General features: G+C 39.5%; 1 protein-coding gene across 1 annotated transcript; it reads right to left on the bottom strand.

Annotated features, from left to right (window-relative positions):
* Positions 1–238: 238 nt before the first annotated feature.
* Positions 239–27,722, bottom strand: LOC112559690 (anoctamin-6-like). The gene is made up of 25 exons (XM_025231024.1): positions 27,623–27,722; positions 16,366–16,531; positions 13,544–13,589; positions 13,138–13,368; positions 12,538–12,610; positions 11,902–12,002; positions 11,437–11,509; positions 10,268–10,589; positions 9,955–9,999; positions 9,421–9,515; positions 9,177–9,298; positions 8,612–8,701; positions 8,130–8,285; positions 7,497–7,533; positions 7,184–7,293; positions 6,585–6,727; positions 6,107–6,329; positions 5,824–5,953; positions 5,256–5,389; positions 4,644–4,724; positions 4,430–4,494; positions 3,182–3,340; positions 2,676–2,808; positions 2,441–2,443; positions 239–2,342 (listed from the first exon to the last, which is right to left on the bottom strand). The coding sequence occupies exons 1-25, from the start codon at positions 27,720–27,722 to the stop codon at positions 2,316–2,318; spliced, it is 2,865 nt and encodes a 954-aa protein (XP_025086809.1). The 3' UTR covers positions 239–2,315.

Genomic DNA, 27,722 nt, shown 5'->3' with positions numbered 1-27,722 from the left:
AATGATAAAGAGAGGACAGCCATCTTCTACATGAACCACAAGATTCAGGGTCTTCCACCAGAACACCAAGTCCAACAGACTCACTCTCAGCCCCACAGGCACAGAACAGGTTGCCTTACTTCACAAACCACTATCCAACAACACATACAGCATACATAAAGCACAAATGGGGCATTCATACACACAGACAAAAACTACAAACATCCTCCTGAAAAGCAATGAAAACCAAAACAAACAATCATAAACAAAAATAAATGAATTTAATGAGTGCTTGGCTAGAATAACCATTGAGCTGTAATATCTTTGACATAGGTTAAACCATAGACTTTCTTCACTGATCATTTATAACCAGAACTTTATTGTAGGATAACAATAAATAAAGTAAAAAAATGCCCCCCCCCCAAAAAAAAAAACAAAACAAAAAAAAAACACCTGCAGCATCACAGAGCAGCTCACGCTCCCCTCCAACACCTGCCCCTTCACTCTCCCCATGTATCTCCTTCCTCACCCCCACAGTACAAAATATGTTTTAGTGGAAGAAGTATCATAAAGCTAAAACACATTAATTATTTGACAATATTTATTTCGTTTTGTGCATCCTTTTTGACGATCTAATTTTATAAGAAGAAACATCTTTGTGAAAATTTCCTTTTTCTCTTTTGCAAGACTGTGATCAAGAGGGTCCAAGGTTCACATGCATGTTGGAAGATGGAGATTACCAGGAAGCACATTAACATGAGTCATAAACTGGAGAGAAATGTCAGGATGCATTTCAGTTTAGTCAGCCCTGCTGTTCGTGGCACTATTCTGACGGCACTTCTGACTTTCATACTTTTACCTAAGACAGCTGATGCCATGTATCCTAAACTGAAAATAGTCTCTCACTTCTTGCCCTTCAGTTATCAGTGTCTGTGCTGTTACCATTAATGATGTCGTCAATCATCAAATTAGCCTTTTCTTTGTTGCTCTCCATACTGTAATGATACTGATGCATTACTGAGGTCAACAAGCTACTCTAGATCTTCTTTACCGACTAGTCTGTCACTGTAACTGGGATGTGGCAAATTAATCATTGTCCCATGGCTAAATTATTTCTTCCACGTGCCACTGCTGCTGCTAAGAGCGAGCCAGTTCCTTCCCCTTATTTATCCTGTAGAGTTTGCACAACAGTCACATATTTTTGAAATTTGTTGCCTTAGCTGGAACTGGTAAGTTTACCTTTACAGCTGCATAAAGCTAGAGAATTTTTGAACTGTGCCTCATTCAAATATATTTGTGATGTAAAATTTTACCTGCAGGGCATTAGATGGTATCAACATAGTATCTAGCAAAATTCATAGTCATTCATAGTCATTCATTCATTCACTTATCTATTTTCCCAAACCCTTCAAGAAACAGGAACCAAAATCTTCATACTGTTCTTCATGTGGCACTAAATTCATCCATGGTAACAAACAAAAAAATGTTGAGTAGAAAAGGCACAGTAAAGCATAAGAAAACAAATGCAGTTTTTGTGCAAAAACAAAGGATTCAAAATGAAATCCTTCCACACCTGCATATTTTTGTAGACAATGTATGAAAGAATAAACCACACTTTTTACACAAAAAGTACAAAAAACTTGTCTGTAACAGGTTTCTGGAGACACACAAAAACCTTTGTCATTTATGAAATGTTTCAAATAAATAGAAATAGGAGTAGCTGCTGCCAGAGTTTGTGTAAAGAGATTTTATCTTATGCCAGTTTGAGAACATTAAATGCCTCCCCTGAATCGACTGACTTACATCAGTACTCACACTTATATGCCATCAACACTTCATTCCATCTACAGAATGTCATGGATTAAAACATCTTTGGTCTAGCTATCATTTAGTATCAGAAACTTTATAGACATTAATTAACAAGGGATTTATAAATGTAGAAAACATACTTGCAAGCAGTTTTGTCTCTGAAGATTACAGACATCCCTTGACATAGAGTGAAGATGGACATTTTGTGCAGTAAAATGTAATGAAGTCTTGAGATTAATTATGTGTCGTAAACTTTGTGCATTTTTTTACCCCACCAATTCCTTCTCATACCAACATGGCACATCAAAACACATTAAATAAAAGTCAACAGATGTTATAAACTACAGATGCTATCAGATGGTATAAGTGCACATCCTTAGATGCCATGCAGTACATGCCATGAGAAGTTGGGAAACCGGATGTGGACCTGTTGGTATAGTGGTCATACCACTGGATGTGGATCTGTTGGATGCTAGAGTGGTCACAACACTGAGAAAATCTCAGAATGAAACCTTTGAGCAAATTTGTCAGATGATATACTCATCCTCCATGTTCTGAAACACACAGGACACACACGTGACATTAGACACATACAGGACATTAGAGTCACATGACATTTCTTAGCTAAATGGAGGAAAGCTTGCACACTCACGTTCTTCTGAGAGTATAATCACCACTCACGTGATGCGTATCATAATTAAATAATTATAATGCTGCTGTCTTGACACTCCCTCATATCCCTATTTTACAAAAAGTACATCCAGAAAAAAATGATATTTTAAGTTCATCAAACCTTATGATTGCACAACATAAATGTCCACAGAAGGTTGTCAAAAATTCTGTAAGAGAAAAATGGGTAGAGAGTGAAGAGAAAAATAATTTCTTACCTTAGGGCAAGGAAATATCAAACAACATGGTGATGACCAGTGGATGATTTGGGGCACACTCCGTTCAGTTTCCCACAGTTTAGAGCCTTGAGCAGTAACATCCGACATGCTTACTTCATCCTGTTTCCTGATGCTGAATGCAAACGTAAATACTGCGTGTGAATGCCTTGTGTTCTGATGTAAAGAATGAGTGTAAACAATGTCTTAACTAGTGAGTCTATATAGTTACAGTGTACTTCTTAGTTCATCTCACTTATGTTATTATTAGTTGAGTGTAAAATATTGAAGTACATTGCTTGATGAAAACATTGTAAATATTGCGTAGCTGTAACCAGTGTAAACAGTGCATTGTTTAGTGTAGACACCAATATAAATACATCTATTTATAAATATACACACAACATAAATATCTTTAGCAAACTTGCTGCGTCTGAATAAGTAATACTGACTATGCATCTTTAGGATTCTAAATACAAGCGCAGCAAGTCTCAGCACAGTTAACATACTTTACTAGCTCCATGTTTTCTGTAATGTCTGTGCTTGCAACCTCAGGGTTCTTGCTGGAGTCTGTCATATGGTCTCTGTCCGTAGCCTTAGAAGGACTGATGTTATGCTTCTGCATAAGGTCAGCGTCAACTGGTTCTTGCATATTGTTAGAGTCTGAGCTGTGGGAGTTGTATTAACACGTTGTACATCAGTAAAACAGGGCCAACAACCAGCACACCACAGCAACATTAGCTTAATAATACTTTTGACAGGCTGGTAACATGTAGTAGATTCACAAAAGCAAATAGCATAATGCACTTTGATAAACTAAGATCAGCATGCAGAATATTCAAAAGAAAATCAACCACACATCAAAGGAAGCAGAGCATAATTAGCAGCATAAACCAGGAACACCAACATTGACAAGAAACATATAAGTAAACCAAATTGAGAGACAAATGAACATTAACTCATTGACAGCATGTCCTTGACCTTCACACTGATATTCTGATCCACATGAACTTGAAGTATTTACAAAAAATAATAATGCCACTATGTATGAAAGGAAGACCTATAAAAAATTTTCATTTACTGAATTAATTTCCAATAAATATTTTTTTAATCAGGATGTGTTCATTGATGATCTCATGCACTGATTATTTAGATGAAAATCTGTTATCAGTAGCAAGAACAGATTGTTTGTTATTGCTGGCATCTTCCTCAGCAAAGCTCTATAAGCCCATCTGATCAGCTGTCTTGATGTCAGCTGTTGTGTTGCCATCATTTTTTAAAGAACGTAAAGCACACCAGGAAACATTTTAATTTTGAGCCAATGTTTTCCTGTTTTCTTGTGAGGAGATAAAAATCTAATCAAATATGGTTCGTCTAGTTAAATAACTGGATTTCATCCACATTTTTGCTTACATAGGGCTGGAGTAAAAATTATTGAAAATGATGGACATACTTTGGTGGCTTGGACCTGAAGGGACTATACCTATTTGTCCTCCACAGCCTCCAAAAACCAATGTGCTATTTACATAGAATCTTAATTACAAGGTATGAGGTATGTTGCACAACAGTATGCAAGAAGTAAATTTAGAACACCATTGACACACTGTTAACAGATAAAATAGCAGGAAGCTAACTGACAACCCATCTACACAATGTTTACCTGAACACTCAGAAGTATTTAGTCATATAAGCATAAGCAAGAAATGTATCAGAAACTCCAAAATAAAAAAAATAACAAGAGCATTCTTGATACTCACCCAAGAGCTGTAGGCCCTGTGATCTCACTTGACTCTTCCATCTTCTTCTGGATTAGGTATCGTTCCTAGAGTCATATATAAAGTAAACACTAAATACATAATAACAGCTCAAATAAATGTAAAAAAGTACTATTAACAATTTAAGGAACTATCAAAGTAAGCAGACATTAACTAGCTAAATGTGTTAAAGACAGGTAAGGCCCAGCATACTTACACGTCTCATGGACAGCTGAACATGGCCTGGGACATCAGGGATGATATAAGCCACAAGATACTTCAATGCAAATACTATATGCTGTAATAAACAAGACAAGATGCAGCAGCTAATGCAACACATGTGGTTCTGTACATATTTACTACATTAACTATTATATATCTATTTAAATATAGTGATGGCATCAGGCATCACAAGGGCTGCTGACTGCTACTAACTTTTTTAGCTGTTTTTTTAACAACTTCCTTTCAGTCTAGAATATTCATGCAGGCAGAGTAGCAAAATAGTATAACACATGTTTTCTTGCTGCTCCAAAAGATAACAATTAATAAGCTGACAGAGCATTTGGCAAAATTGTAAATGAAGGGGGAGATAACAATCGTGATGTCAGCAACTGCTCTTATTTCCCAAGCCTTCTGCAAAGCACTTATCTCCCTTTACACCACCTACCCATATTCTTTTTTTGTCTCTAAGATTACAGGCACAAAACATTATTAACAGCCATACAAGATTGCAAATGTAAAATAATATGAAATTATTGTAACTTTGATCAGTATAAAGGTTAGATTATTTGTGCAGCCACAATGATTCATCACAATTGCAAAAATGTACCTCAAAACCAATGACAATAATGAGCTTCCCGGCTATGGAGTACGATGATCCCCAATGTGAAGTGAAGGCAACGATAAAAGCATTAGATACCACACCGCAAAAGTTCACAAACAGCAGGATATCGTACCACATTCCTGTTGACACAAAATGACAGAATATCATACTACATTTCCAAGAACATTAAAGTTCAAGAAATTGAATCTGTGAATATTATATAATAAAAAACAGCATATTTCAATAGATAATATATAACATATTATTCACGTGCTATGTTAATAGGATGCCAGTTTCCTTAATCCAAAGACAATGAATCGCAAACAATTATAGTAACATCGAACTGTTGGCTTTGTTTTAGTTAACAGATTAACTTATCTTCAAAATTAGTCCTGACTACAAAGGATAGCAAGGCTCTGCCAGCTTTGATCTATGTGTCCTGACACCTACCTTTTAAAGATTTATGATGACTACAGATATATATATATATACACACACACAAGATATACATTAAATTGCATATATATACAGATACTCCTTGCCTTGCTGGTTTCACAACAACATCTATTCTCACCTATGTCCTGCGCTACATATGCTACAGGTCTGCGGTACCACCATAAGAGTCGTAAAGCATCCACGCGTAGGTCGAAGAGGTTGGTCAGCAAGGCCAAGAGTGGTGCCAGAGGAAAAGAGGTGGCAAAGAGCTAAAGAAAAAAGATATCACTCATGACAAGGTTCCAGCTAATTTTTAAAGACTAAAGAATGGTAAAGAACTGTGAACAGGACATCCTATAACATTCTAGACAGTAAATGTTCAACAAACCAAAGAGGTTAACCGAGTACATTTCCCTACTCACCATTAAGAAACCATATTGGAGAATTTTCTCCATATATTCATCAAAGGTGAAATCCCCTAGGGTGGGTTTCTTGTGCTCATGTTGTATAAACTGTAAATGTGTGTTTGCAATTATTTTTGGAGCCTCCAAATCATTGATCTGATTAGACGATCTCCAGCATGGACATTTGCTTTGGAAGCACAGGCACCAGTTGGGATGTTTCCTCAGTAGCTTAATAACACCACTATTGGAGACAAAGAAAGAAAGTATATAATCAGTACAATTTTCTGATTTTCTAGTGAAAAGGTTCATAACCATAACATCAAAACACAAAACTTTTAGAACTGTATTCTGTAACAAAAATGATAACAGGCCATCAAGATGTAATAAAGCAATAAGTTGTCAAGAACACATCATGGGAGGAAGTATATATTCAGTCTGTTTCAATCTTTTATTACTATGTTCACACAGTAACACCATTCTTAGTTATGGTACTCACACAATAACAACATCCTTTATAAACTTTGGCAAGGGTTTCATCAGCATGAGCACAAGGATTTGGAATGAGAGCTGAGCCATGCAACTGCCCTCGCAGCTGTCATCATACTTGCTATCTCCCAACAGACCTAAAGAAGAAAATCTCTGAAACAGCAAAATTTCAACTGTGTTACTAGTACTCAAGGTAAAAGGCCTTTAGCAACATATCCTGCTTGTTTCAACTATAGCATAGTCTCTTTTCCGACTGCAAAAGAATTTACTTTAAACATGATGGTGGAAACTCCTTGCAGTATAGCTGATGAGCTATGCCTTTAATCTCGTTTATGCCTATACACAGTGAAGTTTGGTAAACTTTATGTTGATCCTAAGATACAATGACGTGCAATATTTTTTAAATGATCATTGCAAGGTACTAATTTCCTGAATCTAAGGGGAAAACCTCCTGGCTTGATGTAAATATATCCTGTTTTAACATAATATCACAGATTTGTTGTTCTCTGCACAACAATGTTTAGAAGTTTGTATTATGGATTGGGGCTAACATCACAAAGGTGTTATCACAATCCAGCCTTTTACTTTAAAAAGCAATCTCTTACTTACTCCCCGGAAGAAGGCAATGTAATAACAAGAGGCATAGCTGTTGACAAACTGGAAAGCAAATAACTTAAAGATGAGGGCATCATCAAACTTGGTCTGGGTGCGGTGGTTCTCTGTATTAACAAAACAAGTAAAAGTCAAATATTATTGTTGGGCTTCTGCACCATTGCAAAATTAATGTACAGTTTAAGCAGCATACAAAAGCTACACAAGTTATAGATTTTACCAAAGGAGTAAAGGAAAAAATAAGAGGTATTCTAGGAAAACATTAACAAAACACGTAAAAACATAGCAATTTTTTTTTAATCCTACTCACCCCATTCAGTCAGCTTTCTGGCCAACCATGTGTAAAGCTGTGAAAATAATTTTCAAACATCACATCAAAATTTTCTGCATCCTTGTGTATATTTCTCACTAGCTCTCTCATCTCAATCTTCTGTTTACAGCATGTGCATACATAAAAATTTGAATTTATCTGCCCACAGTGCAGCTTTGCTCTTCATTGTCCACTTTAAAGTCTTTTACAAGTAATGAACCCTTTCCCTTAAAGAACTTGACATTGAATAATTTTATTCACCTGGAAATAGGACCTTTGTGTCACCATCAATGCATTGCTGATTCTTTAGAATTAGTAGGATTTTTCCTATTCCAGGAACAGGCAAATTTAACATTTGCAAAACACTAAGCAAAAGGTTCACTAGATTGTACGAACTTTGATGTCTAATTGCCTAGACTGAGTTTAGTTTTGCAGTGGAATGCCTTACTAATTAGCCAACAACGTCCTTGTAAGGTGTTATATTTGTCATTTTCACTCCTCAACATGTTCTGTATCTTGACTGAAATGATATGACAGATAAAATGTTTCTGAAATTGTATCACAAGATCCATGCCACAATCTAAACTTTCCAAAAAAGGGAATGTTTAATCATAGAGACATCCCTGAACTCACCTTTCCAAGTATGAGAATGGAGACAGCATTGAGAATGGATGATACCACGGTGGCTAGCATCAAGCACTTTGCACCTCCAATATCTGGACAATAGTCGATGCTGATGATGACTCGATAAACGATGACGCCAACAACGCTTCCTATCACCAGCAGCACCTGTTGTGCATCATTCATCACAAATCTTCAATCTGTAGGTGATATGCTCACCATACATAATCTGCATATAATATTACCTTGAATAAATCATTCTAGTCTGAATATTAAAATATGGATTTAGCTTGTCCTTTAAAAGAACTAAAATAAAGAATGCTCAAAAATAAATGAAGACCTGAAGTTCCTAGAGCAACTGATATATATAAACTTTCCTATATTCTTAAATGCAACTTTGTTATCTAAATATGCTTCAAAATAACTATATATTACATATACTGTTACTAAAAAGCATACAAAAACTCAATCATTTTCATATGAAAAGTATTCACCATAAAAAGAAGAACAGAGGCAGAAAAGGTGAACTTGATGATCTGGCGCTGGATTGGGTAATACCACACTTTATCATCAGTGACTGGATCCTAAATGAAATATTAGCAGTCAAAAGAGGTTTACCCTTGAATGAGGTTGTGGATCACCAATATTAATGGTTCATTAAAAAATCAGGGGTCATCAATCCCATTGAAAATCTAGATAAAACTCCAGTCCATTATGCTATTTATAATGCTAACATTTCTCACACAGTTTAAAAATGATGAGATGAATTTGTGTAGTTATCTTTTTGTTAGAAATGCAGACAGGTATGTCAAAGAACACTTTGCAAAATATGTACAAGAAGCTCAAATTCATAATACAAGCAAGGCAGTGGGATATACAAGGTAAAGGGTTTATAATTTCCCCTGGTTTTATTTTCTGTCATTGTGTTCATTGGAATAACACGAATTCTCACATAATATTAGGGCATGACTATTACCACGACCCAGCCATTAATATCACTAATTTATCTTAAAGCTTATGACATCTTTAATTTTTCTTTCAGAAACTAACGACCATCACCTGTTTTTGCTTTGTGCCAATGAATTCTGGCCGATCAGGTTCATTAAGTTCAAACTGTTCCACATCCCATTCATAAGCAAGTTCAGCATTCTCCCTTTTCCACAGCTCCAAAAAGATAGTACCTAAAATATTGATTTTTGAAAGAAATAAGTTAAAAATCCTTGACTGAAATATCATGCTGCAGCAAAGAAAATGAAATAAAGCAAAGTAATAACCCCACCAGTTTTTTTCAAGGCTGACTTACCCCAAATGCATATCACCAGTCCAAAGTAAGGTGTCAGACTGTTGTCAAATGACCTCTTGAAGTCATCAAAATATTGCTTGAATGACTCTGTTAGTCTGGAAAACAATATGTTAAGCTGATATAAGAAAAAAAAATCTGACCACAAAATGCCGTCATAAGCAAAGTATTATTTATGTGTGTACTAAACAAAACAACCAAAACATCTCAAAAAGGCTAAATGATCCCATAGCCTAGCGCTCTCGATCATTTGTCCCTTGACTAGTACCAGTTGTTGGGGAGAGCACTTGGATAGCTATAGCAGCTGACATGGCCGCCACTCAGGTCTGAGGCGATGGTGAGCAAGTTCTACAGGGGAGACAACCAGTTTTCTTTCGGTCACGAGGCTGTCACCCAGCCAGTAATTATCCCCCACTGCCAAGCCTGTGCCTGTCCTGTGTGCGTGTGTGTGCATACCATCTTCCATACTATGGAGTTAGAATGTCTTTAAATGAAAAGTTAAACAAGAGTATATCAGTCCTGATATTATGGACATACCCTGTCTGATTTGATCCACTGATGTAGGAAGAGTCATCTGTTGTGCTGCAGTCATTGACAATAAACATGTGAGCACCAGCAAACAGACAATTATTTTTAAAAAAAACCCTCTGCAAAAGTCACAATATTTTCAACAATTCTGAATGAGTGCTAACTGACATGCGGTAACAATATTAGTCAAGTACGTGTAGTTAATCCTTCAATATTATAATGAAATGTTGTGTCAAGTACATACTTTGAAAATTAAATGCATGTTACACTAACACATCTCTTGTTAGCACCTCCCTATTTTCCAAACTTTCACAGATCCTACCTTTCATAGAGGCCATATATGAAAACGCTGATTCCAAACAAAGTCGGAATCCATAAAGATGTGACAAGCAATCCTGACCACGCAAAGTACAGTGCAATTCGCTCTCCAAAGTAGTCTCGAATCTTCCACATTGGCTGGAACTTGAAAGGCTTTGGCCATGTGTCGTCCAAGTCTTTGCGTGGATCTGATTCCAAGGGATGTTTGCTTTGTGTCTTTGATTGTGCTGGAAGATAGTTATCTCCCCTGGTGATGCTTTTTTCTGATTCTTCATGTAAACTGAAGGCGTCAGTGAAAGTCCCATCCATTAGGAGGAATGGAAGACCTGGCAAAAGTTACACTTTTATGGCTATAGTAACAACAATCCATCTAGATAAGACTTGTTCAGATTTGTACTCTACACAGAAATATACTTGGAGTTTCAGCTGGTTTGACTGTTAAACTGGCATGTCTCTAGATTTTTAGCACCAGCACTCTGGTTACACATGAGGCTTGACCCCAGCAGACTTCCACATAAAGCATATAAGATGCTCACCCTCATTGTTAAGGCCATGTGAACTAAGCAATAAATTTTGTTTGTTCATTCCTTAAAACACAAGTACTCTAAGCACTTGGTTATCCACCTTCCCATCTGTGGCCCTCTCATCAAAACTCCTTTATCAAAGCTACAGATAAGTCGTATGCTATGCACTATTTCCAAAACACAAACTTATAAACTGTATGTGAGCACAAGTTAGTGAGAAAAAAATCACTAAATTCCTCAAACACCATACAAATAAATAGCAGTCTGTAAAGAACTATTCATAAATTTAAAACAGTGACCCGCAGAATGTACGCATATAGCCTTTCATTGACTGGAAATGATATATTACAGACCACACATATTTTGAAACCAGCTTTTTTTGCGAGGGTGTTGCCTATCTCCTCTCAAGCACTGATCTTCCACAACTATCTACAGTGCTTAACTACCTTCTCAACAGCAAGATCACTTGAGAAAGTAGGCTTCACTACATCAACAGCAAATATGCTGTACATTTCACCAACTTAAGTGCTCTAAATACTCAGCCTCACTTTGATGACTTTAGTTTATTCCTCACCCTCAGTTACCAAGTTTAAAACTACAGCTTTAATGACTTAAACAGCAAGACTGCTTGACCGGTCTCTTACAATACCTTTCTTTTTCTGAGGTGTATCTTTCTCGTCTGCTGCATCATCAATGTTCAAATTGATGAGAATATGGTATGTCTGCAAATATTGTCCATAATATCAAATTACATTCAGCAATTACATTTCAAATAACATGACACATTTATTAACAACAAAAAGGAGCTAACTACAACTGAAACATTTTTTAAATGAATGTAAACATATTCAGATTAGTGACTGACAGTGTACAATATGTAAACAAGCATGTGTACATAGTATGTGTGTTCCTGGTTTTGTATCTGTGACTATATGTGGTTTGTATTTCGGTGTTTGTGTGTCTATGTGCATTATTTGATCTTTATCAGCCACATACTAGCAAAACCTTCCTGGATATGCTTGGTATATTTTGAAGGTTACATTTTTCACAGCAAGTGATTAAATTTTTCTGGATACTTCCATGATCGAGTGACTAAATTTTAACATTTACTTACCAATAATGATCGAACAGATGGGCGAAAAAATGTGTCTGGATTTTCATATCCTTCAAACTTATCTATCTTGTTCATGGAAAATCCTGTAGTGATGAAATCTTCTGCAAGTGTGCAAATATTTAAAAATTAAGGTGTTGCCTTTTATTAAATTAAATTATCACACACACACACATTCACCTGCATGTAGTGGAGAAAACCAGGGTACCCAGCGAAAACCACTAATGGATCTACCCAGTAAACACATCTGCCAAATCCAGAGAGAGAAGGTCAGAGCAGACATGGAATCCACAACATCTGATTCTCTTTGTCATGGTGACAGGGACATTACCCACTGCACCACATCACAATGCATCGCAAAAGGTATGTATACTTTCAATTATAATTGTCTTTCATATACTTTGACATCCAAATTTTGCTCTTTAAAGATCGGAAGGTAGACAATAAATACAGATGACAACCACTGAAAAGTTTCTTTCTTGTTGGGACAACATTTCAGACATCAGTGAAAGTGTAATTACAAAGTTCAATTTACATTTGTATTCAGGATATAAATATTCAGAGTATGCTTTTGGAACAACACTCTGTATGGCTACCACCAGTGCTGAAAATACCACGGAAAAATTACAGAACACCTACCTTGATTATCTGTCTCAAAATACATTTTAAGTTTTTGGAGACATGATTCATTTTCAGAGGGAAGTTGTGGACACTGCCAAAAGAAAAAAGACAAGTTAATATTTTTTTGTAGTAAAAACATATTTTCTGGATCCCATATTAAACCTACAGTCCAAAAATAAACATTACTTTACCTCAGACATGAGTTATTTAGAACAGTTATTTATCATTTTCCTTCAAAAGTTTTCTTATTTCACTAGCAAATAAATTTTGTGTTTATAAAATTCCCATGAAGTTCTGACTTAGTTCATGACTACAATACTTAGTTTGATGATGCAGGAGTAAGTAAAAACTTACATGAGCAGTCAGATACCCTAGCTCTTAGCTCATTCATCTAGAAACTTTGAATCAGAAAGTCTTCTAACTTTAAATACAACCTTGCAATGTGTTCTACAAGTACCCTATAGTTATACCCAAAATCGGTGTTAGCTAGGTAACTTACACATGCATATGTTCACATACAGGCCTGCATGAGTGGTACAAAATAAACTTACATTTTTATTAAAATCTCATAGTTTACTCTGACTTTTCACACACACATATACACAAAATAGTACCTACATCTTTAACAGGCATTTCAAACTTGACTCTCTCTGCCTCCAGACAGAGCCGCTTGAAGGGACAGTGAAGGCAGGTATACACTATTTTGTCAGCAACTGTGGTCTGTACTATAAAGCCCTCATTTTCTAGCAAAGTGAAAAACTTCCTTCTGAGTTCATCCTGTCCTCTGTGTTTCACATTACGCCTGTCATTTTCATCTTCAATATCCTCCGAAGGTCTGTTCTTGTGCACCTGGAGAAAATCATCTTGCTAATTGTTTGTACGTCTATTTGTGAGATACAAAAACATTTTTAAATCAATTTAAAAAGCTCATGTCTTTTCTAGAAAAAAGTAAACTATAATTTCTGATTTAAAATTGAAATAACTTCCATTTCATGATAATGGGTTCCAAGTGGTAAAACCTTACCAGCACAAAGTCTATTCGCCTTTTTTCTGGTGGCAATTTTGAGTACCTGAAAAAAATCAGCAAAAGCAGCAATTGTATCTCTTTGAAATGCTGGAGATCATCACAAATCAAGTCACAAATCACACTTCTTCTGAAAAAAAACGTTCCTGAGTGTGACATTTTATTCCAGCACCTGAAATTTCCTTTTTAACAGCAATGTGTTAGGGTGAAACAGACATCAGTAGACCTGTGGGAGAGTCAGTCTTCGATGCTTTCAGGTCAATTTTTGTATAGCTCATGACAGTATTCCTTCATTCTGTCATCATCAAAACTTTTAATAAAAGCTAATAATTCATCAAACTTGTTCAACACCAAATTACTTTTTTTTCAATCAGTTCTAAGCCACAAATGTGAAGACAACGTTCTTGCTATGAAAAGGTATTGTTGGTGCTGAACCCTGAATAATAAATCAATCAATAATTCCCATCCACTGAAAAACTTAAGCCAATTTGTTATTGGTGAAGAAACAAATTTAACTGTGTGCCAATACTGAAAGCTTCTGTATTGAATACTTATTGCACTTTCATGAGCAGAATGACAATCAAAACTCTGCAGTAATATTACAAACTTGTTAGGTTGATGCCAGGCTGTGGATTTCTGCACACTTCTCATTTCCAGTAATTCACACTCCACAATACCAGCAGCCATCATCCTAACTAAAGTATGTGCTGTACAGTACATTGCTCATCGTCATTGCCAATGGCTCAAGCACATGCAGTTAACTGCAAACTTGCAGAGATGACCAGAGAAGAGAATCAAAATCAATGCCTGTGTATCCATAGCAACAGTTTCCATCCACCACAGCCAACAAGACCAGCAGCACGAAACTCGAACGAGAATGAATCAAGAGCATAACAAGGCTATGACTGAGTGAAGTATGCCCCCTCTGATGGCTCTAGGCACTGAGCTAGATATCATGACCAACTTTAACTGAATCAGCAGAACTTTTGTCTTATCATCGTTAAGATTCAGTTTGTTGTTACAATCATGCAAGACTTAAATGTCAACAGATTACTCTAAATTCAGAAAAATGGGGCACACCATCAGATGTGAGACAGAATATGTCGCTAGCACAGGACTGAGTGGAAGTAATATAAAACAACTCAGATAAAGGGTTTGTGTATGAAATAAACAAAATCAGCCCTAATATCGACCCCTGATGTAAAGTTGTCCATTAAGAAAAACAGTCTGGGTCCTACCCAAAAGGTAAGACTCAAACCACTGTGCGATGGCTAAGCATGATTAAATAATCGATTTTATCAAAGGCTGCTGATTAGTGTAACAAGGGGAGTATCAACACTTGCCCAGCAAACAGAAAATGTCATTCATGACCTTCAGGAATGCTGGTTCAGCACAGACTGAGAATCAGATTGTTATACTCAAGAGTTGTTTCAGGACAATTTTTTCTGAAATGTAACCATTGACATGTCCAGAAATTATCTTGATGTCATTGACCCTGATCATATTATGATAAAGTAATTCAGACTTTTTGGGGAAGTTGCATTCTTTCCCAATGATTTACCAATTCCTAATTATGACAGTACAGTTGTCATACAAAGCAAAAGCAATTAAATTATACTGCAATTATTTCAGCACCAGCATGAATGAAATAAAGATGTGAACCATGTGAACACAACATTCTATCCAACCAGATGCATTTTGTCAGTTCTCTTGATGTGAACAGAGCCACAAATATGTAGATTAAATAGTGATCTGCCTGAACCGAAGGATTAAATAAATTTTGCAACTCTTTCCACACACCCCTCAATGTCTCCAAAAAGCCAGGCAAATTATGGTCAGTAATCTATAAGACTGCCGGCAGACATACCCCTGATGGTTGTGTAAAATTTGCTCAACAGTCCACAAGCACTGCATCGAAATTAACATTTAGTGCTTGTGTGCAAAACACTTCACTCACACCATCCCATCAGACAATGTAATAGCTCACACCTGACAAGAGTGGTTTATAAAGATTTGTCTAGCATGCTTTACAAATCGCTCCAATCACCTTAAGCAATTAAATTACATTAACCATTACATTTCACAAATATCATTCATTTATATGCTCTTAACATTGTCAGCATATATTTGCATCCAAGGGTCCATTCTCCTTATGTCTAAGCAGCTGCAATTGTAGCTGAAGACAGGCTGAGTAGCGTGGGGTGTTCTGAAGCAAGCACTTACATTAGTTTGAATTCTCTCTACATCACTGTCAACTTTGTCTGTATTCTCTCTATATCACACTAGATATTCTATCTTTTGTCCACATTCTGTCTACATCACTGTCACATTTCGGCCTATCTACAATTCAGTCTACATCACTGTCTACCTCACTGTCAACCAAAACATAAAAAATAAGAGGGGATGCATTCTTTGTGAAGAAAACGTACAAAATCATTATTTTCAAGTATGATCTGCTTCATGCAACATGCGACATGCTTACAGCTAAGTAAGAGTCTCACACTTATGCACATGTCAGAAATAAAATATTAGCTTTGGCATGCTCCTCCCGACACCACCCTCCACCCATCCCACCCTACACACACATGTGCACTCAGGTATATTGAAACAGAAACAAAAACTGCTTAACTGAATATATTCACACAAACACAAGCACGCAATGAACTTCTAAACATTAACATATCCACATATATTAAACCTTTGCATATACATGCAGACAAACAGATATTTGCATGCACATGCTCTTCCTCTTTCTCACAGACACACAATATCACTCACTCTTATTTTCTCATACACAAAAAAGTGAAATTGGTGAAACTCACACTCGATCAAAAGGTGACTTTCGCTTTTTGTGCTTTTTGCGGTGTCTATATTTGTGCACACGTGAGAGTGCTTGTGATGCACTACTAAAGGTAAGGCTATGGTGATCTTTAAATGCAATGCCATTCTTCTCAACAGCTTGATATCTGACATGGCTGATGTGCAGGTCTCACCAAATGGTCTCTGATGAGTCAAAAGTGTTTATCTGAAATATATAACAAATTACTTAGTTGATATGGATAAGTTCTCACCATGGCACAAGTAAACACAAGTAAAATAAGATTCATCACTTTATTTTCCATATTTAAACAAATAGTCTCAGAAAAGTTCCTAAGCCAAAATACAAGATAAACCTAACCTCGTGCCTCTGTTTATCTGAAAATGCATCAACCTATCAAGGTAATATTAACAGCTAAGTTAAGGCTGTTTTCTTTGCAAAAAATACATTTAGTGCCTTGAAGACATGGATCATACATGAATGTTGAATATACACAGTGCTGTTGTACATTTTGTTTTATTTATGCACATATTGCTTGGCTTTCAAGTGTTTCCTTCCTGTCTGGTGCGTCGAGAGTCATACTCATTGTTTAACTACTCATGCAAGACCGATATACAAAGTCCATATTAGTGTACAAATGTACAATTGCACGTGTATATTTAAACATAAGGCCTCTGTCAGAGCTCAGACCTCGCAATCAATTTGTCATCATGTATGGTGAATTATTATCCAACTTACTGCAGATCGATGCTGAAATATATTGATCGATTTTTATTTTTTTTTGCTACTGTGAACAGCATCCGCAGGAAGACGGCGAAAGGATGTTTAAACACAGACGAAAGATTGAATGTCTCTGATGAAAACGTTTCTGTGCATGTGACTATGACATGACTATGACTTTACAGACACACACTCGTCTGACACCAATCTGTGATCGAGGCTTCCATCCACCCGTCGATCGAGTGTTTAACTGTACTTGAGCAGCCTGACGACTGTCCAACACTTACCGTTTCTAAGCTCTGTGACGACCAGGCGAAGTAGTTGTTGGGGCCATGCCTGCTGTGTGCAGTGTACACCATGTCCGTGCTGCTGTGTGCCTCTGGCAGGTCAGGAGTCGCGAACATCACACGCACCCGTGCACCCCAACAAAAGTTGCCGACGACTCAGTGACAGTGTTTGGGTGGTTGCCATGTCCTATGGGAGGCTACTCGCTCTTGTCTTATCAACTGATAGTCTCATACCCGTCAACATACCCGGCGGAGGTCTGACGAGATGAAGTCAAACGCTGATCGCCACCCCGTCCATGTAGGGCGGTTAAAAAAAAAAACAACACCAAAATTAACAAAAACAAACTAAATAAAAACGACAAACAATGCAACTACAGTCGGTCGTCAGTATTAGTGGGTTTCATTTTTGCAGCCTCGATTTTTTGCTGGCTTACTATCAATGATTAAATGGGAGTTCAGATTATTTTTAAAGTTTCAATGGACTAGACGGATGTACCGGTCACAGGTCATTTCGCCTCAAGACCATATCGCTCACCGACTGTAAAGTCGCCCCAGCCCAGGCGTGATGGTGCATGCATGGGTGGATACTGTACCCAGGCCCGCAGCTGTATAGGGACCCAGCCTTAAGGGATTGTTTTCCTTTTTGTTTCCCTTTTAATAATTTACAATTACAATTACGTGGTGGCTCTCGTGGCCCTGTTCCAGCCATGAACATATCGTCCCAAGACTATTATAATTGTCTTTGAAAGACAAATCGTCCCAGGCCCTAAAGACGAATTTAATCGATCACTGACGACACAAACAACTGTTAATATAAATATTCCCACGACAGCCATGGGTTACTTTGCATTTGCAAACGCAGCCGCCTATTTCAACAGAGACATGTGAACAAGTTCAGCCACCATTCTATACTAAAGCCGATTGTCTCTTTTATAACGATTGTTTTTAAAAAGTGTCATTTACTCTGTATAGTTTGGAGTATCTATTTTACTTATTTATTTTGCCTTCTTATGTCTGCTGCTATGTCTCGGTACAACTGATATATTTGGTCTGTCTTATTTATTTTGAATTTGACTTTCCACTTATTTGCGCATTGAATCTATATCCTGTAATCTGTGTAAAGTTGTCCTGACATGCTTGTAGTGATGCGGATCCCACAATCTACATGCAGTTGCCCTGACGTTCACTGTCGATATTATAATATTGTCATAATAAAATGTGGATATGGAATTCTAAGTATAGCTGTCTTAATTTTTTTTGTGATAATTATTATACGATATTTCGGAAAGGTTATCTCATTCCTCTACCCTGGAACGTGTGTTGGTTCCTAGCAGCACTTGCTGCAGAAGAAAAATAATGTGTATGTATGTTTAGAACGCTTGAAATCCCAGGAACCATAAATCTATTTACAAGAACCTATAAACATCTTTTCAAAAACATGTGACGAGCTGAAATCCTAACATACATGAAGGGAACTGGTACAAGGGAACGAATCCATTTCATGATGCAGCGATGTGCACAGACCCCGAGCCAAGGGTTATCTCTCTTAGTTGTGGATCGAATGGAGAGGTTGTCACATTTAAAAAATTGTTCTAACACTTACATCGAAGCTTGCATCTCGGAAGTAAAGCCGGCCACGTGTCCTCTTGCCATCAGCTGTCCAATGAAGGGGTATTTTGGGTGCTGCCTCTTTCGTTTTGCACCCAAGCTCTAGCCATCTCCATTTGTCTTTTGTTTGGTGTGTGTATGGATTATTGTTGCCATATCTGTGCAGCTGGCTCTGAAGAGGATTTGTTCGTGATTATTCGCTGCCTTTTATTACAGATGTTTTCCGGTCAGACCCTGAGTTAACTCCTAGCCCACTATCTCTTGTTCCGGAGTCTGTTGGACGCACTAGCCACCAGGTGCATATAGTGGGGACGAACGACAGTACGACCCGTCCTGTACTCTTCCTCCCTCTCTCGGAAATCTACATAAACAACATCTGTTGTATACATTCCTCCACTACACCTATACATTAAACAATGACAATGAACTGTGGTGATCATGCTTCTGCAGACTGTAAGAAGAGGTACTCGTGGCTGTTAATCTCGTATGTGCTACGCAGAGAGCAGCTGCATGCCTTCGTCATATTGTTTTCACTTATGGCACCAGGTGTCTTTGTCTGCAGATTTTATTTAACTGAGAGAATTCTATGTGCGGACAGGTAAACGCAGATATTTATGTGATCACCATGTACATGCAGGTTTCAGATAATTTTTTCTGAAACTTCCGAATGTTTATGGCATCCTGTAAGCTAACTCCCACAGCAAAAGCCGGTTTTTACGGCTTCCGACAGGATAACATGATGGTATGATAGTCAAGCTGCGTGCCTTGCATCCTGCATCCACAATCGGTCACAGACAACAGAAACGAAAGCTCCTTGTATGCGCTGTTTATTGGCTAACTGGTCCTCAGTCTGGATGTACACTGTTCGCAACAATATCCCGGCATGCAGTGCCGGCTACTCCACATTACCAACAAAACCTGGCACTCGCCTAGCGAAGGAAGTCAAGACAGGAATTGAAGCTGAGAAACCATTACACAGTACAGTGATACCTCGGTTCTCGAACATAATTCGTTCCGGGAGGACGGTCGAGAACCAAATTGTTCGAGAACCGAAGCAATGAAACCCATAGGAAATAATGGAAACTGGATTAATTCGTTCCAAGCCCCAGAAAATGCCTATTTACTGGCCTAATTTGTATATAATATGTAGAAAAACATGAGTCTCAACAAGAAATAAGAAATAAAAGTGTATTATTAAACAAAAAAAAATAAATAAAATGTACTGTACAGTACAGTAAATTGTGTTTCATTTACTGTACCTGTACCAAACTTTATGGCAGGAGGGAATGAATGTGGAGGGAGGAGGGAAGGGGGATGGTTATTGTATTGAAGGGAGTCCTCTTCAATAAAAACAGAGGGTAACTGCTCTTCGGGTGTTTCTGTTCTCTGTATCTTTTGCTGAGGAGAATCAGAATCTTGCTCTGCAGTTGCTTGTCTGATTTCTTTACGGAAGAATTTGTCAATTGTTTGCTGTTTTTTTCTCCTTTGCAAAATTTTTGCGGAAAGTGGACATAACATTGTCATTAAAAATGTTAACTGCTCTATTTGCTACCACTTTATCAGGGTGATGTTGTTCAACAAAATTTGCGATTTCTGCCCAATTTGCACACATTTCATGACTCTCTCCACAAAAACGTCACTCTCTCTCTCTGCACTCACACTGATGACGCAAGCAAGGCGCGCTGGGCTGAATCAGAGATCTGTAGGTCCCTACAGATCTCTGGCTGAATGAACGCCATTCGGCTCAACTCGGCTCATCTCGGACGTTCGGATGTTCGAGTTCCAAATATTTGTTCGGATTCCAAGACAAAATTTTCTCGAATTTCCTGGTCGAATACCGATTTGGTCGAAAACCAAGGCGTTCGAGAACCGAGGTATCACTGTATATGGCAACTAAGAGATTTGCTAAACCTCCATGACAAAGGCCAGTTCATAATTTAATGTTATCTTTGCTCAACAAATGTGGCTAACAAAATAGGAAGCTCTAGTGTCGGATGAAAAACAACAGATCTTTCCACAAAATGTTTCATATCTAGATGTCCTTGACATAGAGTCGAAAGCAGCTTATGGGAGTCTTTTAGCCTTGAAAACAAAGGGAAAATGAAAGGGAAAGTGGGACCGTTTAAAATACATAGGTCAGCAGGATCCTGCTACTCATCGGTTGGCTGGAAGGCATCAGTTCACTGTGAAACTTGAAAAGGTTCACAAGCAGGTGTTAACAGGTGCAAGTTCTTTGTAACGGCAGCAGTGCTGATGACAACTGACAAGTTAGCATAACTGGATTACAAGGCTAACTGAAATAGTAATAACACGTCTTTCGTACCAAACGCAGAACAAAACAAAGAAATTCCGTCGTTGTACAAAATGGACCCCGCTTTAATACTCGCGCAAGAAGAAGAGAATAATGGAATATGAACCAAGAAAAAAATCCAACATGGATCCGGAATTACAAAAAAGATAAATGACAACAGACACGACTGAAAAGATGTCAAAATGCATGAGATAAGCGACGATGATGAAGGCCGAAGCATCCGTCACACACCAAGTCTTCCGGTTGCGCACGCATCCAGTCGACTGCCACAGACAAGAGATCAGCGGCACGCCCCAACATGATTGGACGCTCTGATCGATGACGTCACTAGGAAGCGCTCTTCTCCTGTTCAATGGCTGAAACACATAAACCAACACAATGTTCAGTAACAGGTTAGTTTACAGCTACAGTTTGCGGCAAACACAAAGTTCCACAGATGACATGCAATAGACTCGCGACAGGTATTGTCTACAGACATCCACCACCACCACCACCACCCCAGCCCCCAACACCTTGGCGTGGCATCTTGACATGATGAAGGCAATAACAGCGCGTATTCTCATCTCAGCCGTGTCTAAACACTTAAACTAAGAATGCAGTTGTTCAGCAGTCGTAACTTACCAACGCTGAACGAAAGAAACAACAGTTTGGCATATAACATGCATGCAGCCTGGCATTCCCGGCAGAGATCATGCGCATGCGTGCGTGTGGGGTGGGTGGGGGAGGAATGTCGTTGTTTGTAAACCTGCTGTCGTAAATAATTACCTAATTACATGCAATGCCTGGTATCACTACTAATCACACGCGAGTCGTAACAAAGATCGCCAGTAAAAAACACGATCGATAATCTGAGACAAGCAGACAAGGTAAGATTATTTCCCTTCACTAGAAACTTTCCCATATTAACATCAGCTTTCGCACTTTCACATTTATCGACATTAAAAATTGCTCGATCTGCTGAAAGCAAACTGGCTGTGTACAAGAGTGGGTGGAGGATGATAATGTATGCGAGGAATGTGTGAGGATACATGTCAGCGAGACACAAAGAACCTCGCCAGCTGTTTCGCAGGATGGGTCTGCGCTGGCAATATGATGAGTGCGCATGACTCTCTGCCAGCAACATTGCACGAGGGCGCACACACACGCGCACACTAAGGGATGTAGAAGCCAAAGAAGTTGCCATTAGCAGCCACATTTAAAAACTACAGTTGGCTCGACTTCAGAAGCCCTCCCGACTTTGCAGTTCGTTTTGAGCACTGCGGTGTGTTTGGCATATAAATCCCCGGGATAGGCACGCGCATTTTACATTACAATGATGGACTTGACCTGTGAAGAAGGGTGGTGGAGAATAAACCTTTGGCATGCACACACCAGGCACCCACGTAAAATGTCTGACTCATCAACGCCGAAGCCTCAAACCTCAGACACAAACAGGATTTCGTTCTATTATCGAATAACAGAGCCATTAATAGTCACACTATTATCTGAAGTAACGAGAAAACAATAAAAAGGAATCGCCCTGTTAAAATGATTTGAAAAAAAGGAGAAAATCTGCATAGATGTCCTGTGAGAAGCAGCTCCCGTTGTTCAGCCCCAGGACCAATAACTCGCTGTGTAGGGAGGGAGAAGAGAGAGAACAGAGCTCAATATTCATTGGTGAGTGAGGTCTTCACCCCTCGACAGTCGATGCTCGATCGTTGACTCACGTTCTTGAACAACCCCCCTCTTCACTTCTCTTGTAGTCTCGTTCCCTCCCCTCCCCCGTCCTCTCCCTCAAGGTCTTCAACTCGTGTGTACATATTTGCCATCACCGTCAGATTTTGCGGCAACTTTCACGGTTTCAGCTTAAGAGCGGTTGTTTTTCTATTGTCAGGAGACAACAAAAACTTGTTTTTCAAGCTAATATCCGGACCTCTGGCTGCAACCCCACAATCTGAGCTCCCTGTGCTACGGTTGTTTGTTCGGTCGAAGGAAAGTTAATAAAAATGACACAAACAACAGGGTTTATTATTACAGACCTTTCAGTGACACATGAATAGCAAAAGTGAGACAGTCGATACAACTGGTGATGTCGACAGCTTGCTGAACACTACTCACAGCCTAGTTACATGAACAGCCAGTGCTTACTGTTTACGACCTCTAACTCTGTGTGTGTTTATAAAAGACATTACTGCCGAATGAGACACTGTGACTTGTGTGTAAAATAAAAACAGGAAAAAATCCAGTATAGCAATACACTTAATTGTTATTTTCTTTTTATTATTATTTGTAATCCCTGAGGTCGAAAAAGGCTCGGAGCATCGAATGTGTGATGCCTGTAGAACTGAACGCATGTTTGGTGACGAGTGGTGGCCGAGGGTGTAAAGTCCAGGTGCCGAATATTACCGCCAATTAAAAGCGTACCTAAAGCAAACGCGTTGCTTCACCACAGCCTCCATTCTCATTAACAAGAACAGTTGTCCTTCTGACAGACTTCAAACTTCAGACCAGGAAGTTTTCATGCTACGCTGGAAATTTCAGAAAATAATGCCAACCGCCTAGGCACTTATTTTTTTTTTTTTGGTCTTTCTTTAGAACGTTTCTAGACTGGGAGATTTTAACTGCAACTCATAAAACACTTGTTATGAAAGCTGGTGAATGACTATTGATGCCATTGTTCCTGCAGACTAAAAGCAGCCATGTAAAAAACCAAGTTAACACTGAATGGCTTTGTATTGTAGCTGAAGACAGCTATCACTGCCAAGCAAGTGTATTGGTGCCTCCAGTACACGCTTCTGATTTCATTCTGCTGTTTGGCATGCACCTCTTGGCAGGGAGAAGGACACTGAATCGGCCTCCGAGTTAGAACTCGTCTAGCTTCGTTTTGCTTATACACGTGAAGCTGATGGTTTAACATGACTTGTTCAAGTTGTCGTCTGGCTACGGAGAGCAGTCAAAAGCGGTACAACCTGTAATACTAGCATTAGTTTCACTTGTAGCGATTCAGGACATTGCTGGCCTGCCCGGAAGACAGCGTGAAACATCGGCTGTGTGCATATATGGTGCCATCAAGAATTAGAACGAGGAAGTTTCGCATTTATTATGTTCTTGAGCCAGAACCGCTGTCCTTGTCTAAGACTTCCTTACACAGGACCTCTAGAAACCATGTCCCCGCGACAACTCAAAATACAGTCCCCAGGCCACAGAAATGTTATACGAGAGATGTGTGCGCAAGATACCATCCCCAGAGCGAGATTATACGAGAGATGTGTGCGCAAGGCGTGCAACGCGAAGGCGCAAGTCTTGAAAAGCTGAGGCGACCCTCGCGGAGTTTTCCTTTAACAAACATCGAAAGCAAGGCCTCGCAGTGACTCTCAATTTTGAACAAGCAGACGATGATGGAAGCAGTTGGGATGAGAAAGCTAAGTGGAGGGGGGAGGTTATGGCTGCACCATGAGGGAGGCTGTGGCTGTAGCCCTGCATGACTATAAGCGGCTTTGGTGATGAGGTCAGGACGAGAAGCAGCATGGTGACCTGCCTATCTAGGATATCGTGGATCTTCAAATGAGTTAGAGAAACATGGAGTTTACTGCAGCCAATACCACGTGTTTCTTCATTTTCCTCTCTCTCTTTCTCAGTAATGCAAAGTTTGATTTTTCACCTCATATGAAATGTCCATTAGCTGGGGCATCCTACGATCCAGTCAAACGCACGTTGACGCCGTTATGCATACCATGACCTTCACCTTGCCAGTATTCAGTTCCTCTTCATAATCTATCACAGTCCTGTCACAACACATTCAACTTTCAAAGAAATACCGGCGAGAAACAGATTTTTGGTGTGTGCATGAGCTCGCTGTAAGGCGGAACACCGTTTTTTTGTCTGAGCAGACGAGAAGCCTGCAGCATGATAAATTTTTGAGTGGGTGCCAGATAACTGTCTTCCCTTGCCACCGCCGCTTATTCTTAATTTACGGGTGTCTTGAAATCAGGCGAATTTCCAACACGTGGTCTCGTCAGTCATCAAAGTTGTTCGATGCAGTCATATTACGCAGCACCACAAGGCTAGCGCAAAACTGGGGCGGAAGTGTGAGAGCTGATCGCGAATTAATTCGCGGAGGCGGAAAGACACCAAATCTTGGGACTTTATTATCTTGCTGCAGTGGTAAGCCTAGAGTTTGGAGGTGGGCAGAAATATCGGGCACTGTACGCCACGCCTGACTGACACTTATCACACTTCAGTGCCACTCGCTGCTGACGCCTAACGCACACTAACTGCCACCTAGCACACTTGAACATTGTAGACTGCCACACTTGGGTGACACAGAACTTCCCCTTCACTGCCTTTCAGCCCCCACTTTCATTCCCCGTTAAATATACAGCAAGCCCGCGTTGCCCACAGGCTACATTAAGCCACCCACAACCCACTTTCTAGTTTGACTTCCTACAAAAAAAAAAAAACACTCGACAAACGAATGTCAACCGTTACAAAGTGTCAGTGGATCTTGTCAGCGAAACCGACACTTTTCCTTCAAGGACAAAATTTATAAAAAAAAAAAGTGGGAGGGGTATAGCTTTGGAGTTGTCTGACAGCCATAAAGGAAATGGGCTTGGCACTGAGTTCCAACAGGCAAGATGCCTAAAATCTTTGTTCCCTTCTTCAAAACACCGCAGTACACCTGGGATGGTGGCGATTATCTACCATTTCAAATACCCGACTCCTGCACACCTGTGTTCACCCGGTCCACCTAAAACCTGGAATAACATCTGACATCAAGTGAACATGCACATCCGTCAGGCTAAGACCAGCCAATGATGTCTCTGAGTGTACAGCAGCAAGCTGCTATATCCTCCCTGACCTTTGAGAGGATACAGTCACCTGTGGTTTTAAAGGTTCAAAACAGTCTGTCATTGTCGAGATTATCGAGGAAATGCAGACAAATTGCTGGCAATCTTTCTTTTTCCAACATACGCAAGCTTCATTTCCCGTAACCGTTTAACCCTTACCAGACAGACCTAAAAGAGAGATTCGTACAACGGTGAACTTTGTATGACCCTCTCGACGGAGGAAATGGCCGAGTGTCGATAGACTCGTGGTAAAAATCGTGGGCTGTTTAGCTGAGACACGTGACCAGAGCAAAGTCTGGTAGAGACCCTTAAGAACGTAATCAGCCTCATGAGAAAGTGTAGACAGCTAATATTTAGCAGAGACTGGAGATGCCAGTAACCTAAACTTCTTGTCACGAGGATTAACAGAGGGTAACCGAGTCGGTTCTCGTGCAACGAGACCTAGAGGAAGAAAAAAAGCTTTGGCTTATGTGACCAAATAATATTAATACTGACATGATGATAGATGTATAATCGCAGACCTACTCCATCATCGGGGTTTGCTCTAGTCTCCAGGGCTATGGCAGCACGCTGGCCAGGCTCCCCTGCTGGGAAATTCAAGCGAAGTCGGTGCCACTAGAAGACTGGCACAGCATCCATTCCCCTTCTCTGTGCTTTCATTTCGCTCAATAAATCGATTGACCATGGTGAAAATTGCCGGCCAAGAACTGTACATCTGGCAATGAGACCAGATGAGACCGGCGCATTTTCCTTGTTTGTGCCAGCCAAGTAGATCATTTAAAAAATTGTATTCTGTAATTCTCATCTTCACAACTGCCTGTACTGCGCATGCGCTTGAATATATATATATGCACCTGACCTATCCTGCCCTCTCGCCCACCCACACATTCGGGTCAGCAATGTCAGTCCATTCTCTGATTTCAAGTGTGCCCCTGTCGGCAGCTCCAGACATGCTGTTTTCAGGTTCAGCACTAAGGGAGGGAAAAGTTGAGTTGGGAGGGGGAGCAGATGGGAGGAGGATGGAGTCTTGGCTCAATTTCTGTGGGTTGGACAGAGCTGGTCACCTGGATACTGAAAACGGATTGACGGGGCGATACTTGGAGGCTTTCCTTTTCCGAGATTACCCTTAGCTAACGCCAATCTTTTTCTTTACAACAAAGATGTCTGACAACAACATGGAGACAACCGAGGCTGTTTGTTTTTCTGTTTGTCTTCGAAGACCCGGAGCTGTGCTGAGCCCGCTGGCGGCCAGGGCGTGTTTGCTGTTGCATGTTTGTGTGCAACGGTTAGGCAAAGCGGATGTGGGCAACACCAGCAGACGAGGCCAGTTTGGCAAGGAAGACGAGGACACACAGACTCGCCCACTGAACAACGACAGACAGAAGACAGACGACGAACAAAGCTAGCTGCAGGGGAGGGGGATGGTTAGTGATGGGTGCAGGGGGTTTAGGATGGGCACACGCGGGATGTCATTATTGAAAGAGTTGTTAAAAATCCAAAGGGACGTACTTTCTTTGGAAGGTAGGGGGTTCTTTTCCTGTGTCTCTGTCTTTTTCAATTTGCTCTTGTCGAACTTGGTGACCTCTTCCAGATCTGGCTTGTCAGACAT

Source organism: Pomacea canaliculata, linkage group LG3, assembly GCF_003073045.1.
Source record: "Pomacea canaliculata isolate SZHN2017 linkage group LG3, ASM307304v1, whole genome shotgun sequence".
NCBI lineage: Eukaryota > Metazoa > Mollusca > Gastropoda > Architaenioglossa > Ampullariidae > Pomacea > Pomacea canaliculata.
Note: the sequence above shows the minus strand (reverse complement) of the source record. Positions and strands in the feature narration are given on the sequence as shown.